Source organism: Nymphaea colorata, chromosome 5 (assembly GCF_008831285.2).
Source record: "Nymphaea colorata isolate Beijing-Zhang1983 chromosome 5, ASM883128v2, whole genome shotgun sequence".
NCBI classification, from domain to species: Eukaryota; Viridiplantae; Streptophyta; class Magnoliopsida; order Nymphaeales; family Nymphaeaceae; genus Nymphaea; species Nymphaea colorata.
The window spans coordinates 2641391-2658245 of record NC_045142.1 but is presented as its reverse complement, the minus strand read 5'-3'; the positions used below and the strand labels follow the sequence as shown (position 1 = coordinate 2658245).

General features: G+C 41.8%; 2 protein-coding genes across 4 annotated transcripts; one reads left to right on the top strand and one right to left on the bottom strand.

Annotated features, from left to right (window-relative positions):
• Window positions 1-1454: 1454 nt before the first annotated feature.
• On the top strand, window positions 1455-3817 carry LOC116254526 (IRK-interacting protein). The gene is made up of 2 exons (XM_031629968.2): window positions 1455-1848; window positions 1944-3817. The coding sequence occupies exons 1-2, from the start codon at window positions 1834-1836 to the stop codon at window positions 3438-3440; spliced, it is 1512 nt and encodes a 503-aa protein (XP_031485828.1). The 5' UTR covers window positions 1455-1833; the 3' UTR covers window positions 3441-3817.
• Window positions 3818-9457: 5640 nt separating this feature from the next.
• On the bottom strand, window positions 9458-16457 carry LOC116254291 (uncharacterized). 3 transcript variants are annotated; one of them, XM_031629584.2, is made up of 3 exons: window positions 15932-16457; window positions 10221-13132; window positions 9458-10138 (listed from the first exon to the last, which is right to left on the bottom strand). In XM_031629584.2, the coding sequence occupies exons 2-3, from the start codon at window positions 12861-12863 to the stop codon at window positions 9854-9856; spliced, it is 2928 nt and encodes a 975-aa protein (XP_031485444.1). In that variant the 5' UTR covers window positions 12864-13132; window positions 15932-16457; the 3' UTR covers window positions 9458-9853. The 3 variants fall into 3 exon arrangements, with proteins under 3 accessions (XP_031485444.1, XP_031485443.1, XP_031485445.1); XM_031629583.2 differs by having other exon boundaries at window positions 10221-13014; XM_031629585.2 differs by having other exon boundaries at window positions 10221-12909.
• Between the last annotated feature and the right edge of the window lie 398 nt (window positions 16458-16855).

Genomic DNA, 16855 nt, shown 5'->3' with positions numbered 1-16855 from the left:
TACTGTTCAGAAAAGAAGCTCGAAGGCTTCCCTGTCATGTATCGGAGTCATAGGTGGAGTACCGTAAATCCTTTAAAGAGTACTGTGATCCTACCATTTGCTGCTCCATGGGAATAACTCCAACTAAAATCAAATCGACGACGCGCCTTCTATGCACCACCCAGCTATATTACGCTCCTTGAAATATCTTTTAAATGTTTTAACTATCTTTTCTTCAATATTTGTGTAACTTTTTCATTTTTCTAAGAAACAGATATAATACCATTTGTTTTTTGCCGATTCAATTTCCCATTCTTACAAGGGTTTGCACCAATTGATGACTGCAAAGGGACACGCTAAATGCGCAGCATTCAGGGTGAACAGATTCTGGCGCATACCAAAATACTCACCTTTCCTTCCTCGGGAAAGAGAAGATGCGACGGGCTTTAGAAGCATCCAAAAAAGTCCAGACAACAGAGGCTTTTATACCTTTGGCCGTGGTCCACAGCTTGAGCTCATCTCAGCTGCTAATGGAGGAACATGGGGATCCAGTGTTGCCCAACACGGCGTTCCTGTCCCTGAAACTGTAGGTCGGTTGCTCTGAACTTTTATAAAAGAACATTATCTGCTTTACTTCTGTCATGCCAAATTTAGCCATGATTGGTCACACGCAATTTTTGGAGACAAAATCATCAAGAGATCTCTTTCTTCCAAAGGAAAAGAAGAAAACAATCTTCTCGAAGAAACATCTACGATAGAGTTAAACGCAGGGCCCATTCTATAAAGTTAGGTAGATAATAAGCCCCTTACTGCAGGTGATTAATCGTTAAAGTGTGAGGACAAGTGCAGAAAAACGATCAGACTTTGCTATACTCGAGAATTTTTTTTGAAGCAAATCAGGATAATTTATTCAAAACTTGAATACCGTCTATCTTTCAAATTTATCGAAAATCATGCTTTTTGGATGGTTGAGTAGACATGCACCTCACTCAACTGAGTGGGAGAAAAAGTTCATTTCTTTCTGCAACTGCCTGCCACATGCGCCGAAGGAGGTCTCCAAGTCAACTGAGAATAGTTCTCGATGGTCTTCTCAAACTGTGGACTGTTTCCTTTTCTTGGTGTTCTTTCATGGAGAGTCACTCGTGATCTCTCCTTCATTAGCGTCTCTGCAGACGAACGTCCCTGTTGAGACTTGAGATACTTTTGAACTTTTGATCGAATGGTGTGAAATTTACGCTCTTTCTTTTGGTCCTGTTACTTTCGTTTCTTTCTATCTCACAGATAGAGAGGAGGAGAGGGAAGAAGGGAGAGAGAGCCCTGAGGGCGTGTGAATGGACAGAGACACGTGACCAAGCTGACATTTTTTTTTCTCTGGACCACCGGAATCAGCCATCCATTGGCAGCATTCATCCCCACATGTCCTCATTTATTGCTCATATTGCTACTAAGCGTGTCCCCATAGGCATGGTGTCCACACAGGAGAGAGAGAGAGAGAGAGAGAGAGAGAGAGAGGAGAGAGCTCTCTCTCTCCATCTCTGGCTTCTCTATTCCCTTTGCTTTGTGTCCACTTCTTTGGTTTTCTACTGGGCAAAGGCACAGCGACGGGGAGGCGTCAGATTATAAATGAGATAGTTGAGGACCAGCAGAATTCATTAATGCAAGATAGCGGCCAGGTCAACAACCTTCTCCTCCCAGGCCCAAACCACCATTAATACCGCCTTCCCTCCTTCAATGGACACCGTCTCATCTCCCTCTCTCTCTTTTTCGAAGTTGGTATTTAAAAAATGAAAGAAACGGTGAGTGGTGGGGTATGATAAGGTGCCTTCTTCCACTGGCAAGAGTCGCAGAGAAGCCATGGCGCCATCATCTGTATGGAGGCCTTTCAGAGCTCAATTCATTGATGTTCTCGTTATCGTTTAGGTTGTAGTGTAGTTGATCTTGTTTTCCTTTCTTTGATATTTCAGATTAAGGAAGGAGGCGGAGAGAAGAGAGCGGAGCAGCATCAGGCAAAGACTCTCAGCCCTCTCCCCAATTTCATCAATGGAGAAGATCAGGGGGTTAAGGTGACACACCCCGTGGTATACCAGAGGACTCCTCTGCACACCTCCATGCCTGCTGCTGAAGCCTGCACCACCGCCAAGACGTCGACTTCTTCCTCTTCTCGCCGAGCCTACGACACTCCGGAGCTCGAAGACAAGACCGTGTCTTGTAACACTTGCCGGCCCACGGGCCGCGAGAAGATCTCCATCGTTCCGGTGGAAGCCAACGGTAGTGGTGGAATGGCGGGCGATGGCAGGGGCCAGACTGGTACCAACGTCTTCAAATCCCTCCTCTTCTCCATTGCGAGGAAGAGCCCCAAGTGGGGAGTCGGCTGCGACCAGTCTCCGTTGTCTTCTCCGTCCACCGTGAGGTCCAGAGACGACCAGAGGAACGCCGCCGTCAACGAGCTCACGCAGAAGCTCGTGGCCGCGAATCGCCGGAGGGACGAGGCCCTCGCCGAGGTCGCGCGATTGCGGACCTCCATGGGCGAGCTTGAACGCAAATTGGGGAAGCTCGAGGTTTACTGCCACGACCTGAAGAAGGCGCTAGACGCTCGGATCGCCGAGGAGACCACCATCGGCGGCGTCGTCGCTCCGGAAGCCGCCACTGCCGGCAGTGGCCGTCACAAGAAGCAGGGAAACCCCGTCGCCTTGTTTGGCCCACGCGACGCCGAGGCGGCGCGCACAGTGGAGTCGTTCCTGCAGGCGGTGTCCGATTCCCGAGCGTGCGTCCGCCACCTGGGGAAGTCGCTCGCTTCCCACCTCGGCCAGATGGGCACCAAGGCCTTCGAGCGGCTCACCGCTCTGCTTAGCCCCTACGACGTGAGGATCTCTCCTAAGAGCTCCCGTGCCGTCGTCTTCTACCTCGAGGCCCTGCTCAGCCGTGCGCTCTACGAAGACTTCGAGACTCCCGCCTTCGAGCGGTCGGCCCCGGACGCCGTGCTGAACCCAACGGAGCGGTGCCGGGCCAACCTCGACGCCTACACGGCCCTCAAAGCGCTCTCGTGGGAGGAGGTGCTGAGCAAGGGGACGAGGCGGTTCAGCGAGAGCTTCAGCAGGTTCTGCGACCAGAAGATGAGCGCCATCATGGGCATGCTCGGCTGGAGCAAGGCGTGGCCGGAGCCGCTTCTGCAAGCCTTCTTCGGCGCGGCCAAGCACGTCTGGCTCGTCCACCTCCTCGCCTTCGCCTTCCACCCCAGCCTCCCCATCTTCAGGGTGGACAAGGGCGCGGGCTTCGATGGGCTGTACATGGAGGACATTGCCGGAGACAAGCTTCTCCTCAAGAAGAACACCACCACCAGCGGCGCCGCCGCCTATGCCGTCGTGAGGATCATGGTGTCGCCTGGTTTTTACGTCCACAGTAACGTGGTCAAGTGTAAGGTTCTCTGTAGATATCAGCAGCAACAGCAGCAGCAGGGTTGAGTAAGACAAGCTTTTGCTGCTTTTCGTTATTTTTTCATCTACTGTTCATACAGTTCTAGACAAGAAAGAAAAATTATGAATTTCAAATCTGGCTTCAAACACGAATAACCATGTGAGATCATTGGGCTCAAGACTGGGTTAGATCAAGCTGCAGCTTTAGATCATCTTGGTCTGATCTTGATCTACTTACTGATGTTCATGTGCTTATCGATACACTGTCACACACACAGTCCCCAAAAAGAGCCTTTTTCGAAGACTCCATTCTCTAAAAGAGTTCTTTTATACATGCAATGAAAACTTCAACCTTATTCATTGGTCAATGTAATTGTAAATGGTTCACAGGGAAAAAAGCGAACTTCTAGGTGTGAGAACCGAGACATTCTGCATCGATCTTCTCCATACTTGTTTAGTGCTTGTCCATGAATCAAAAGCTCAATATCCGAAAAAAAATGCACCATTCTTCACTAAATAGTATTGCTGAGAGGAAATTTCTGCTGAATGATCGAATGAAGCTTGTATTCCTTCAAGATTTCATTATTTTCCGTATATTCCTAACACAGTTGCTTTATTGCCAATGATTTCCAACTTTGTGTTTCCAAACATAAAAAACAAGCCTGCTGCAAATTGTATCAATACCTCATGTTTTCCTTTTTATCATAAAAAGGCATGACCATCATCATATTAAGCATGAGCAGTAATTAATGCAGTGATGCTCTTTTTTCTAATGTTAACTTCGTTTCTAGCTCATGGAAACCACATTGGAGATGTAAGTCTTAGTTTTACATGTCCAAGCTGATCATTGACTATATTTAAACAGTGGGCCAAGAAAGTATCTCCATGATCACCCCATTTAAGCACATTGGAGTATTGCAGTCTACAAATCATTCAACTTGGTGTCTTTTAAGTCAATCCCTTGAAGTAGATACATAAAACCCCATAGATTCTATGCTTCTGGGTTTTAAGTTGTGAGGTGCAACGCCTAAGTTAAAGAATGCGTCATTGTCATTACTAACACCGATACAACTCATGACCTAGTGCGCATTTGAAACCCTAGTTGGCAGAAACCATAATGGGTGCATAACTATGGGCTTGCCAAATAGAATTCTATATAACACTTCAAACTTTGAAGCCTATGAAGGAAGGCCAAAAACAATGAAGACACGAACGGACGAACGTTTAAGCCATGCCAATGCCAACTTCTAGTCCATGTAAAATTTGTTCTTACCGTATCAAAGACAAATCAACCAAAACTTCTTCTCTTTTTTACTCTCGTTCAACTTTCTAACCTACGTAAAAAGATAGAAGGTAAAAAAAGGGAAAATATGTTGAAAAGTACAGTTAATCACCTTGGGAAAGAAGAATTACACGTAGTCCAAGTACATTTGGTACTAGCGGCGAATTAGCCGGCGGAGTGTCAAGGTCCGGGTGGACAAGCCCACTAATTGGCTCCATAACCGGCGAGGGTTCCTTATCATTTGGGAAAGATTTGAAAGCAGTGCTTTTTGTCTCATCTACTACCCAATTGCAGTTTGTTTTTATATTGATAGTTTGGCCAACTCCTTTTTGTCTTAGTTGTTTGTATTTGTTCCTTTCTAATTCCTTGGTGGAAAACCAAGTATGATTATATATATATATATATATATATATATATATATATATATATATATGTGTGTGTGTTTGTGTGCCCATTTGATGAAAGGCTTTTGAAACTGCAAAAAACTCCTCAAGAAGATTTGGAAGGAGGCGTTTGGGTGAAACTTTAAAACCAGAAGGCGAAACCTAAAACGAGGTTTTTGGAGTGTTTGGATGCTACCAAAACTGAGTTGGAAGACAACACTTAATTTTGTAAAAGGGAGACTTGATCCCTTCTAGGTTATTCAAAAACCAGGTTTTAGATGTGTCACTCAGATTAAAAAAAAAAAAAAACCAAGTTTTTAAAACTCATTAAAAAACTTGATTTTTATAAAACCTAATTTTTGCAAAATTGGGTTAGAAAACCGTGTCATCCAAACGCATCTGAAGTGTTTTCACATGATACTCTATTTCTCAAAAATTTTATATGTTACATGCACCATCCAGTGCACAAAAAATTATGCATCTTATGCAATGACCTGGTTATAAAAAAAGGAAACCTTTTTTTTTTAATAAGGATAAACAAGGTAATGAAAAATTTAAAAGTAAAAACATTTTTTTTTAATTCTTAAAATACCTCAACTTTCACTTGCTTTTTCGGGGGTACATATTTGTTGCGTGCACAGGGTGGTGCAAACAACTCACTCGTCGCGTTTGATTGAAGAGTTTTGTCATTTTTGTATCGAATTTCGACCGGAGATGGAAGCAAAAATCAAGGCGGTCCATTAATTCCATTTTCAGCTTCCACCTAGCTTTTGGACTGTGATATGGTGCTTTCTAATTCCTTTCTTGGGATTTCTTTGAGTTCAATAGCCATCCTCTTATAGCTCCAACCACATGTTCCTGGTGGCCATTGACATTGTCGCCATTGGCCGGTACGTATCGGCCGATCCATTCCGTGTCGATCCTTCTCACTAATATCTAACCTAAAAACCGGTTCGCTTTGCCGATGAGTGAGCTCAATCGGCCTGAACTATGCAGCTTGGACATGGTAATACGGTTCAGCTAGCTTGATACGCTGATACAGGCCAATTCTATGTATCGTTTTGCAACATGAATCGGTTTTGATCGCTGGGATGGTACCTAGAAGATCAGGGTCGTCTCCCTGTTCGTTCAAGTAGGAATTAGTTGGATCTAGGCACGGTCTGGATTTGTGTTGATCAAATATCAGTTAGTTGGATCTGGGTTTATTATGAAATGTGTTGGGTCCAAAAATATAAAACGGAAAAAAGACTAACAGAGACATCTCAAAGTAGGGATGCACAATGGGTCGAGCCAACTTCAGTAAAAACTCGACTTGAGCTCAAGTTGTTAATAAAGGAGTTGTGTTCAAGTTTGAATTGATACTCGGAATGTTAAAGGAGTCCAGTTCGAGTTGTAAGAACGTTTAAACTCAGGTGAGCTTGACTACCAAATTGTGTCATGAATGGGAGATTTTTCGTTGCTAAGTTTTTCTTTAGGGACATTTGGATTTATAATTTGTACATTCTTACTTTAGATTTTCTGTTATTCATAGTTAAATTAGTTAAAAGAAACGAGTTAATGAGTTAAATGAATTAAAAAAGGATACATGTTAAATTAACATAAACGAGTTAAATGGATTAAGCGAGTTAATATTGTGTTTGATGCTATATCGTCGAGTTGAGCTCGAGCCGGTAGGCAAATAATATTTTTAAAATTTGTACAGGAGCCAAACAATATCTTTCAAAATTTTTATGTAGGGAAAATTAAAAATGTTCAAAAATATAAGTATAATTTTTTTCTTCCCAAAATATGAAGGGGGCCATCGCTGCTATCGACCCCCATCCCTCTGCTGCTACTGAGCCAATAGAGTTTGACTCAAGTCATAGCGGAGACCGAGTTCGAGTTTTTTGAGTCAGTTCTAGGATGTCAATGAATCACATATGCCCAAAATACCAGTTTCAAATCCGAATTCAAGTAGTTGGATCTGTTAAGAGAATCTACATCCGATTAGTAATTGGGTGCATACATAGACAAATGTTGGACTTCCATAGCCTCTAAATCTCACTACATGTAGAGATTCAGATCCGATTCATAGTCAATTTTCGAGTGAGCGGGAGGTTAATAAACCCACCATCTGAGAAAGAGACTCGAAAGCCTCCCCTTCCTAACCACCTCCAGGGTTTTGTGTAGCTTCGACATCAGCGATGGTAGTGGTGCACCCTTCAACTTAAGTATCATGTTTAACCACTTAAGACACAGAGGTAGTAGTCATGATAATCAAACTGGAGTCCTGTTTTTTTACAAGCCACTAACCCGACCAACTACAGTACGCCTCTTGAGGCAACTCACAGCCAAATTAAACAGTAGTGCGAGTACATTGAATTTGGTTGTAGTTAAATTTGATTTAAATCAAGATTCCTATTGAGATCGAAGACAACAAGAGCATTGGATGTGGATCCAAATCTGACCCATCACATCAACAATGACTTCACGGTCGTACCATATCTGACCTGTTGAAAACCTCACATAGTTTGCCAGCACCACCTCGTTCCCTCTTAAAATTCACTTCTCTTCTTCAAACTTGTTTCTGAATTTCGCGTCGTTTTTCTGAATCTCATAAACCATGTAGATCTAATACTCTTCAAGGCATTTATTTTTTCTATTTTTGCTTGAAAATTCAGTCCCCTCCCCAAGTCTATTTTTTGCTTGCAGATCTCACAAGTCTTCAACGAGTACTGACCAAACTTTAGATGAGGGACACGTTGAGATTTGGCATCCAATAGAATTCACTTGGGTTTCTTGTGAAAATGTAAAAAAAAAAAAAGAAAGAAATTGCATTAGAACTCTGAAGCACATGCACTTCACTTGCAGTGCAAGGTACTTTATCATAATTATTTATTTTTTCTCCTTCACGTGGAGGACAGGAATTAGTCCGATAGAGTTGGTTCCGTGAAGTTTTTTTCTGGCACATGGAAGGCAGATGAATATATATATATATATATATATATATATATATATATATATATATATATATATATATATATATATATATATATATAGAGAGAGAGAGAGAGAGAAATTCGTGAATCCCAGACCATTTAGGTCTGGGAAAAAAATCAGACCTAAATTCTTGTCAAAATTGATTTCAAACAAAATATAGACATTCTGCTATATTTGTAAACACTAATTCAACATAAAACATGTTTTAATTCAAGTTTTTTTTTTAAGAAAAATATTTATTTGTCTACGATAAAAAAATTGGTGTTGTACGAGTTATTCAATTTTTTGATTACTAGAAAAGCATGTTAAACACACAAAAAATGACCAACTTAGTGTATGACTCTTATCAAAACATTATTAGGATCACATCTAGACTGCCAGATTATATAGAAGAGTATTTTAACAATCGATTTTGGATAGCCTGGTTTTCGTCCCTGATAGTCTTAGATTAATCACTCTCTCCCTCTATATATATCTCTATCCATCCATATGCCTCACACATACAGCCAATTGCAAATGCATTGTGTGTGTCTATATTATATATATATATATATATATATATATATATATATATATATATATATGTTTGTGTGTGTGTGTGGAGGGGCCATACACAAAACTGCTGTTCAGTTGAATATAAGGTAGTGCCAACATTGGACCTGACCCAGAAAAAAGAATGATTAAACCTTTGTGGCGCCAACCTGGAATTTTGATAAGATAATGATGGTCCTGCCTGGACAAAATTTCTGGTTCTGAACATGGGACTGTAGACAATGTCCGGCCCCATTTAGTCACGGCTTTGATTTCTGGAAAGATGCATGCCTCGTGAAGTTCCTAATCAGTGGAATGAGATTGTGTCTTTTTCTGAGATTTGAACATGATCTATCTCTGAACTGCATGAATCACGACCGGTTTCGACTGCGCCGTCGCAAACAACGAAAGATTTGACTGGAAAGATGATCGCAGCCATGTTCTTTAATGCAATTGGATCTGTGCTTTGTTTTATTAATGGACGGTTGAATGTGAAGTAACAAGAGCAGAATCAATGTAAATCGCGGCAAGATTTGAAAGATGTTCACGACAAGAGCTAGTTTGACAGAAAAATTCGACATCATCGGAGTAATATGTCACTCCGAATGATTTTAAATCCTGCAGAATGCAAATATTCTCACACTTCATAACCGTTTGTCCACTGTCAAGTCTAGGTTGTAGACAATGCTGGACTTGCCATGAGCAGGCAGCAGATGAGCTTGACTTGTCGGCCCAAGTCTACGACCAGTTTTTGATCCGCTCATTATCAAAGGGTTGTCGCACATCCCACACTGTGTAGCTTGACCAGGGAAGTACCCAAATGTTGAGTCCTCGAAATTTTTGGACAAGAATTCTTGGGGTCAAGGCCGAATAAAGAGATACAAAAGATGTTGATAATCGGAGCAAGTCTTCAGTTTGCCACTGAGAATGTTTACAGAAACAAGCACCGTGGGGCAACAGAAAAGAGAAAGAAGGATGGTGGCCCAAAAGAGATTTCATCACTTTTTATCAATTGCAGACAGCGATGCAAAGTCGCTAGTCGATTACACTTCCACTTTTATTTCCTGATAATTGCAGCTTTTGTGCTCACAATCAGAAATGCAAGACAGGTAAATATGAGGTATGCATATATACAGAACCAGATCAACCCGGTTCTCATACGACAGCAATCTGCTTGCTTAGATAGCAGGATGACTCGTACATAGCAGGATGACTCGACATGTTCTCAACTCAAAATCAACAATGGGTTCCCTGAGGGCCTATGTGGATGATAATAGGGACAGCAACTAGGCTCTTCCAACAGGAGACAGAGGTGGGTCGGGAATGGATTTCAAAGAACCTGTCCCCTGCAATCTGGTGGGCATCTGGAACCTATCATCGCGTGTGGCTAAGAGTGACTCCAGTAGAGTTTTGGTGCCCATCCTCGCTGTGATGGTGTTTTTTCTACTGTGCAAAATTGCGATGCAAATGGAAAATGCCTGGAGAGAGGACATAGGGTCATCAAAATCAATTGAGTACAGTCCTTCACGGACTGCTGCAAATCTCAAGGCCAGTGCATCCTGTTGAGCGCCCTGCAATATTACACATTAAATCAGTTCAAACTGAATCTTACCAATCGGCAAAACAAGAGCATGGATAGAGAAAGTTGGGTACCTGTAAGAAAAGATTAACTTGTTCACAGGCATCTGAATCACAGGAAGCTTGTGAGGAACTCAAGCTACTTTTGCTTTTTGATCCTTGGCTGTCAAGAATGGTGAGACTGCATCCCTCATCCCAACCTCCACAGTCACATGATCCACCTGATCTCCACCGATCAATTAGACGAGAAGGCATTCCTGCGTCATTAGCTGGTATGCCATGAACACCACTTGGAAGAATAACCTTCACATTGTTGGAAGATTGTTTTTCTTTCTTAAACACATCAGAAGCAGAATGGTTTGAATGTTTAGCACATGAACTTGCCTCAGTAAAAGCTGCTACTGTGTTGCTTTTGTCATCATCTTGCCTCACGCTGCTTTTTACTGGTTCAGAATGGGTCTTGATAATGACTGCTGCAAGTTCATTGCAAGAATTTACGCCATTAAGTAAATCTTCCACGTGGCATTTGAGATCAGGTTTTTCATCTGACGCCTCTCTTGATCTCACACTAGAAAGAACATACTCTATCATCAATGGATTTTCTAGAATACCATCTCTGGCCAAATGAGGAGACAATAAGCAGCTGGCCTCCATGTGACCTACAACATTAGAAATTTGCCAACATCTATCAGGTTTTTTGCCCTGCTTCATCCATCCATTTTTTTTCTTAACACTGGCAATGGAATGAAATGTGTACTTCCAGTACAAAGTATTCTTTCTGTTGATGCTAATTTTCCTCTCTATCGCTGCAAAGGCATCTCTATGGTCGCTTGAGGAAAAAATGAACAGTGGTATCCCGTTCTTACTAATGATCTGTAGGAGTGCATGCTTTGACAGAGACACTCGTTTTTTATCCAGCATTGAGTCATCGGAATTTGTTGATTGTAGAGCAGAGAAACCAGAAGCCTTTTCCATTGTCTCATCACCGGAGGACAACACTTTGCTGGATAATTTACAACCCTCTTCTGCTCCTAAGGAAAGCTCTTGTAAGAGAGACTGGCACAGAGATGCAGCTTCATGTTTGTGTCGTGCAAGAGATTCTGCAGATGAAGGTAGATAATTCCTTGCTTTTGATTTAACTAAAGGGCTAAACATTCTCATTAATGGGCTGAACTGGTTTCTAAAGTGGGTTTTCACTTGTCTTGGGGAATCATCTTTATGAGTTGGTGTGTCTGATTTAACAGAATCTGACCTGGGAAGGATGAATGTGGAAGTCCTTGCGCCAATCCCCTCTCTGAAACTTTGACTTCTGGGTGTTCCGTCCCTGCAAAGACTAGAGCTACGAATTGGTGACAAATTCTGCTCAGGTTCTGGCTTTTTGACTTCATTTTGACCAGATGGGCTGTACGATAGGTCAGTACAATCAATGCTAGCACTTCCCTTTGCAGACATAAAATTTCTTCCTGTGCCTAAAGTGCTATTGGCAGTTTGCAGCTGATCTTCTATTCCAGTATGCAATGGAATTTCTTCATCCAGTTGGTCATTTATATCAAATGCTGATTTACCTGCCAGGGAGCTTTTTAGTTCTTTTTGTGGGAGCATAAGTGGGTGCTGAATTTTGTGGTTTAGATCTGAAAAATAATCTTTGTGTGAATGAGATCCTTCCGACAAGTTGTTGCCATCGAGACTGCTAGCTGTTCCAGCAGGCATTGATTGCAATCTGGAAGATTGAACATCAGGGCAACTAGCAAGAGAATCACCTCTATCACGTCTAGGTTGTTCAGTTGTCAGAAAAGAATCTCCAAAGGAATATTTTTCACTAGAGGATATATTTTGTATCTTGAGTTCCTCAGGGGAACTCAAAAAATCATAGCTTTTTATATGTGATACATGAGCTCCCTTCCTTACTGATGCAAAAGGATACTGGGAAATGGCTTCTTTGTCCGAAGATTTTTTCTTCACATTGTGGAGATCACGGTCCATATATCCTGCAATCCGATCCACTCCTCGGTGTTGAGTACCGGTCGACTTGACCCATCTGGCATGAAGTTTTGAATCAGAAAAGGCCATGGAAGTTTGAGATGATGTCTTGCCACAATCTGCTCTTGAAGATAATGAGCTCCTGTAAAAGTCTGATGTACTCAAAGATGCCCTTCTTTGTCGATTAGAGCGGATTCTGTTGTCAATGCAAGATGATGTGGATGTATTGGAAGCAGGGAAGTATGAAGTTGTTTTAGAACTTGATGCACCTGAGATTGCACGACTGTTGCTGTGATTCCAATCTTCAAGAAGTGACCAATCTAATACACCAAAACTCAAAGCTTTATTTTGAGTTCCATCTCCCCTTTCTGGATGCTGGAGATAGCGTGGTAAACTTGACATATATTTGATAATCTCCTCCTTTTCTGACAGCTTGCAGTTGAGCCTGCTGTTTGGATGCTTCACTGGGTATTCAAACGGTACTGGTTTGGCACTGTGAACATTGGATGTTGAAGGTTGTTCAGAAATGTTACTTGATTGGCTTACAGTCTTCTCTTTCAAACTGATCTGTTTGTCTCGCATCTTCAACCCTCTATTTCCTCTAGGAGAAAGAACCTGTGACCTTTTTACTGATTTTGAGGTTCGATGAGTTAAAATTTTCTTCATATGCAAGTGTTCTTCCACTATTCTGCATTCTGATTGTGTCGCCTTGTTTACTGTTATTTCTGCAGCCATCATGCAGTATGAACTATCTAATTGGCAGCAACGATGATGCACCTGACAACTAGGAGATCCTTTTCCAAATTATAACCCTCATCAATGAAAATACATCTCTGACATAATTATCTTCATGCCACAACACCGAACATGCTGTCACACCAAGCTGAACCTATGTATTTCCACAACAAGTAACAACAACAAACGAAATGCAACTCAGCATCCCTTATCTGTTACTTGAGTTCTTTCTCTATGTAAAGTTGACAATGAATACACTCTTTAACAAATCGCTGCGCACGAAATTGGTAAAGCAAATAGTTATCCACAACAAATAATTTGCAGGTTTTATGGGTTATTGGTTGAAAATCAGAATTTCATTCCTAAAGCATAGACTTATAATTTATTGTCAACATTATAATCTCAGCGTAGATTTGTCTGTGGCACATATGTGAAGTGGATCTTACTCTTTCTCATTTGATTCATGTAAATTTATGTCTTTATCAAGGCCCTTGGAATACACTTCAGAATTATCGTGTGCAGACATGGATGAGCAAATCTATTTTATTTCAAAGTAACCTCATTCCATTTTTTATTTTAGATTTTTTTTTTGGGGTTTCTTGTTAATTTATGGTCTTTCCGAGTAGATTCTAGCACATTCTCTCTGGTTAGCATTGAACATACTAAATTCTTGCTTGAACTCCATTACAATTAGAGCAAATTTCCAAAGCCAATGTCAAGACAGAAAACAAAACTGTTCAAATGGTGAATTAAGTAGACAAGAGAAAATTTATTCTCAATAATGCAAAATGTAGTTTAAAGAACAAAATCTGACATAACTTGCCTTCTCAAAGTTACTGTAGACATACTAACACCCAGTATCTGGCAGGGAAAAGGTGGAATACTAATATTCATCTAAGTTCTAACACAACAGAAAAGAGTGAAACAAGAAATTCTCTATCTTCAGCAGATTCTTATGAAACATGCAAAATTAGCGAAAAAATCTGGCTTGAATTTTCCCAAAGGTCCCAGAAGAGAGGAAATTATATGTTATGAATTGCAAGATGAAACAGACTGTGGTTGTTTCAGCACCTGATTTTGTTAAATAGCATTCCATTCCTTCAGTAACATATGATGCTTCATGCTTGTTAACACAATTGTTCGTTCTTCTGATAGCATAGTACTGTTATGATTACGTGAGAAGCAGTCAGTTAGGCCATGTTGAATTTTGCCAGGCCAACCTTTTTAAAGGTTGTGTACCAAGTGAATTAATTTTTAGATTATTACACAATAAATTGATTAATCCATATCTAATACCTAGTTTATTTATAGGTTTGTGACATTTTTGTGAGTAATACATTTGTTAAAGATAGTGTACTAAACATTTTGATGCAGTTGTCAATAGCGCCCTGTATCGGCCCATATTGGCAAGGGCCTGAGCCCGTGATCCCTTATGGTGCCCAGTCCGGTACCATGCAAAAACTGGCCTATCTGAGGCCGAATTGGCCCATATCAACTGAAAATGGCCGACATATTAATAAAAAATAATATAAAAGCAATTTAAATATTAACAGCTGATAGCCTGATACATGCATATTGCCAATGCACATTGGTTTTCAATTTTCATGGTTTCTGATTCAAGACAGAAGTCAAGGTGGTCATTGTAGACAAAGAAGACACTTCAAACTTACCCATGATATGGAGAACTGTTTCATCCCTATGGTAGAAGAGCAGGCTTCATTTTTTGAAGTTACTATGATTAGAATGCATTACAACTTCTCTAAACTTTGTCTCTGTAACAAAATTAAGTAAGAATTTGGCAGATGAGAAGTACAATAGATTAACTTTCAAAAGTTTCTGTCTGGTATCCATTCTGCAAAAATGACTTCCTAATCTCTGTTTCCCAGAAATGGAATCAAGCATGCACTCAGTACAAGGGAAAAGTTATCCATAACTAGTGGGAAACAAACCACTAGGATCACGTCTGAGGTCAGAGCTTGCCCCTAACCTTCCTTCAACTAGTAGGGATCAAGCCACTAGAATCATGTCAGGCGTGACAGGCTACCCATACTTTTATTCCCGCTCAAACGACCAAACAAGCCAATATTTTCTTATAATTTTATTCAGAAAGATATTTGCCCCATTATTACTGATGAAATTGCACCACATTACCTGCCAGCAGCCACATCCACCACCAATTAGTGTTCTTCATAATTGTAAAGCGTACCATTCACTTTGATTCTTATGGGTTTCATGTTACCATGCCCTTTCTATGTTGGGCAGAAGCCCTGTAACTTAGAACACAAATAAAGAAGGCCAAAAGGAAAAGAAAAGAAAAGGATCATTCTCAAATTCCATTCTTGGCTGCTGGATACCATTAGAACGAAGCGGCGCGTTGTGCACTAAAGGTCCTTTACACGAAAACTGAATAAGAAGATAACGCGAAAAGCAACATTCCGCAAGACAACCGGAATTCATCGAAACACTTTAAACCCTAATCTTCGGTTTATATGCATACATCAAGAACGCAAGAAATTAAAAAAAAAAAAAAGACAGAAAAAGAGATTAGGTTTGAAAATCTTCAGTGTCCAGACTCAGAAACCATGAAGAAGCGTGAAGTTACGAACTTTAATTAAAAACATGAAAAAAAATATCGATTAAAAGTTCCCCAATTTGTATCAGTAATCTGCAAATGGCAGAAAACGCTGGCGCTAAAAGATTTGTAAGCTTATGCATTTTCAATTTTTCATGAATGAGAAGATTTGTGCCGGCTTTGTTTTTCTTAAAGCTCATCGGCCGAGACGAAAAAAGAAGTTATTGGTCAAAATTGCACGTGGTTCTTCTCCGCCAGAGAGACATTCCTCGCAGAGAGAAGGTAAGATTTGAGCAACAAACCCTAGAATCTCGTCCAAAGCAAAATATCAGAAAGAAAATTCGCCCTTCGTAACATGTACTAACAAACAAATCTAGCGGACTAAATGCAAATAACGAAACAAATTGTCCCAAAAAATCTTTTGCCGAGGAACAAAAACAGAGAAAAGAAAAGAAGAGGGAGAGACTAAAAAAGGGAGGGGAGGGAGGAGAAGAGTTACCTTCACTGCTCGCGTCTGACTTCCGGCTGGCGGCAAAACCGGAACCCTCACAACCTCCTCGTATGCGTCGAACTCCCGCCCTCTCCCGGAACCTACCTCCGACGCATTCACCGGCACGACCACAGCAGCCCCTCCGAATTCCCTCAACCGAAGCCACCGGACCCCCACGCAACCTCCTCTTACCTCTTCCTACCTAAAAATTAACCCCCCTGCCGCAGGAAGAGATCAAATACAGCAACGAATCAGCCATCACACAGACGATAGAGACAGGGGACAGCGACAGCTTCACCGGTAGAACAAGCCACCCTGATGCGTTATCCGCCCGACGGCGAAAGCACGACGCCTCTCCTCTGCGACGCCTCACACAGAAAACGAGGGAAAGGGAAAGAGTCGTCTTCTTCGTCTTCCTCCTTCTGACACAGTAGAGAGAGAGAGAGAGAGAGAGAGAGTGAACCTGTGAGTGTGAGCTTCAAGGCGGGGCCTCTCTCTTCCCCCCTTTTTCTTCGGCTCTCAGAGTCGACGTCGACCGTCGTCACGTCTCGTGCACACCAAAAGAAGGTGAGAGAGAGAGGGAAGGAGAGGAAGGTGTGGGTCCCACCTTTTGTGGGTCCCGCTGCCCGCGGGAAAGCCCTCCGAGCGCGCCAAAGAGAAGTGCGCGCTGGTGGGGACCAGCGGGTCGGTCTACGTCATAAGAAAAGTGGGCCCCACTTGCCAGCTCAGCCCACACGCTTTTGCTTCTCTTGTGTAGTTTAATTATTGCTTGGCCCCCGCCGGATAGCGAAAATGACGAAAACGCCACTGAAGTTTGGTTCGCCGTTTTTACCCCTCCTCCGTACCGGTACCGCAGATGAATCGCTTCACAGAACGACTCGGAGTATCAGTTACATTGGATTTCTCAGTATTTTTCACTAAAAATTATTTGGT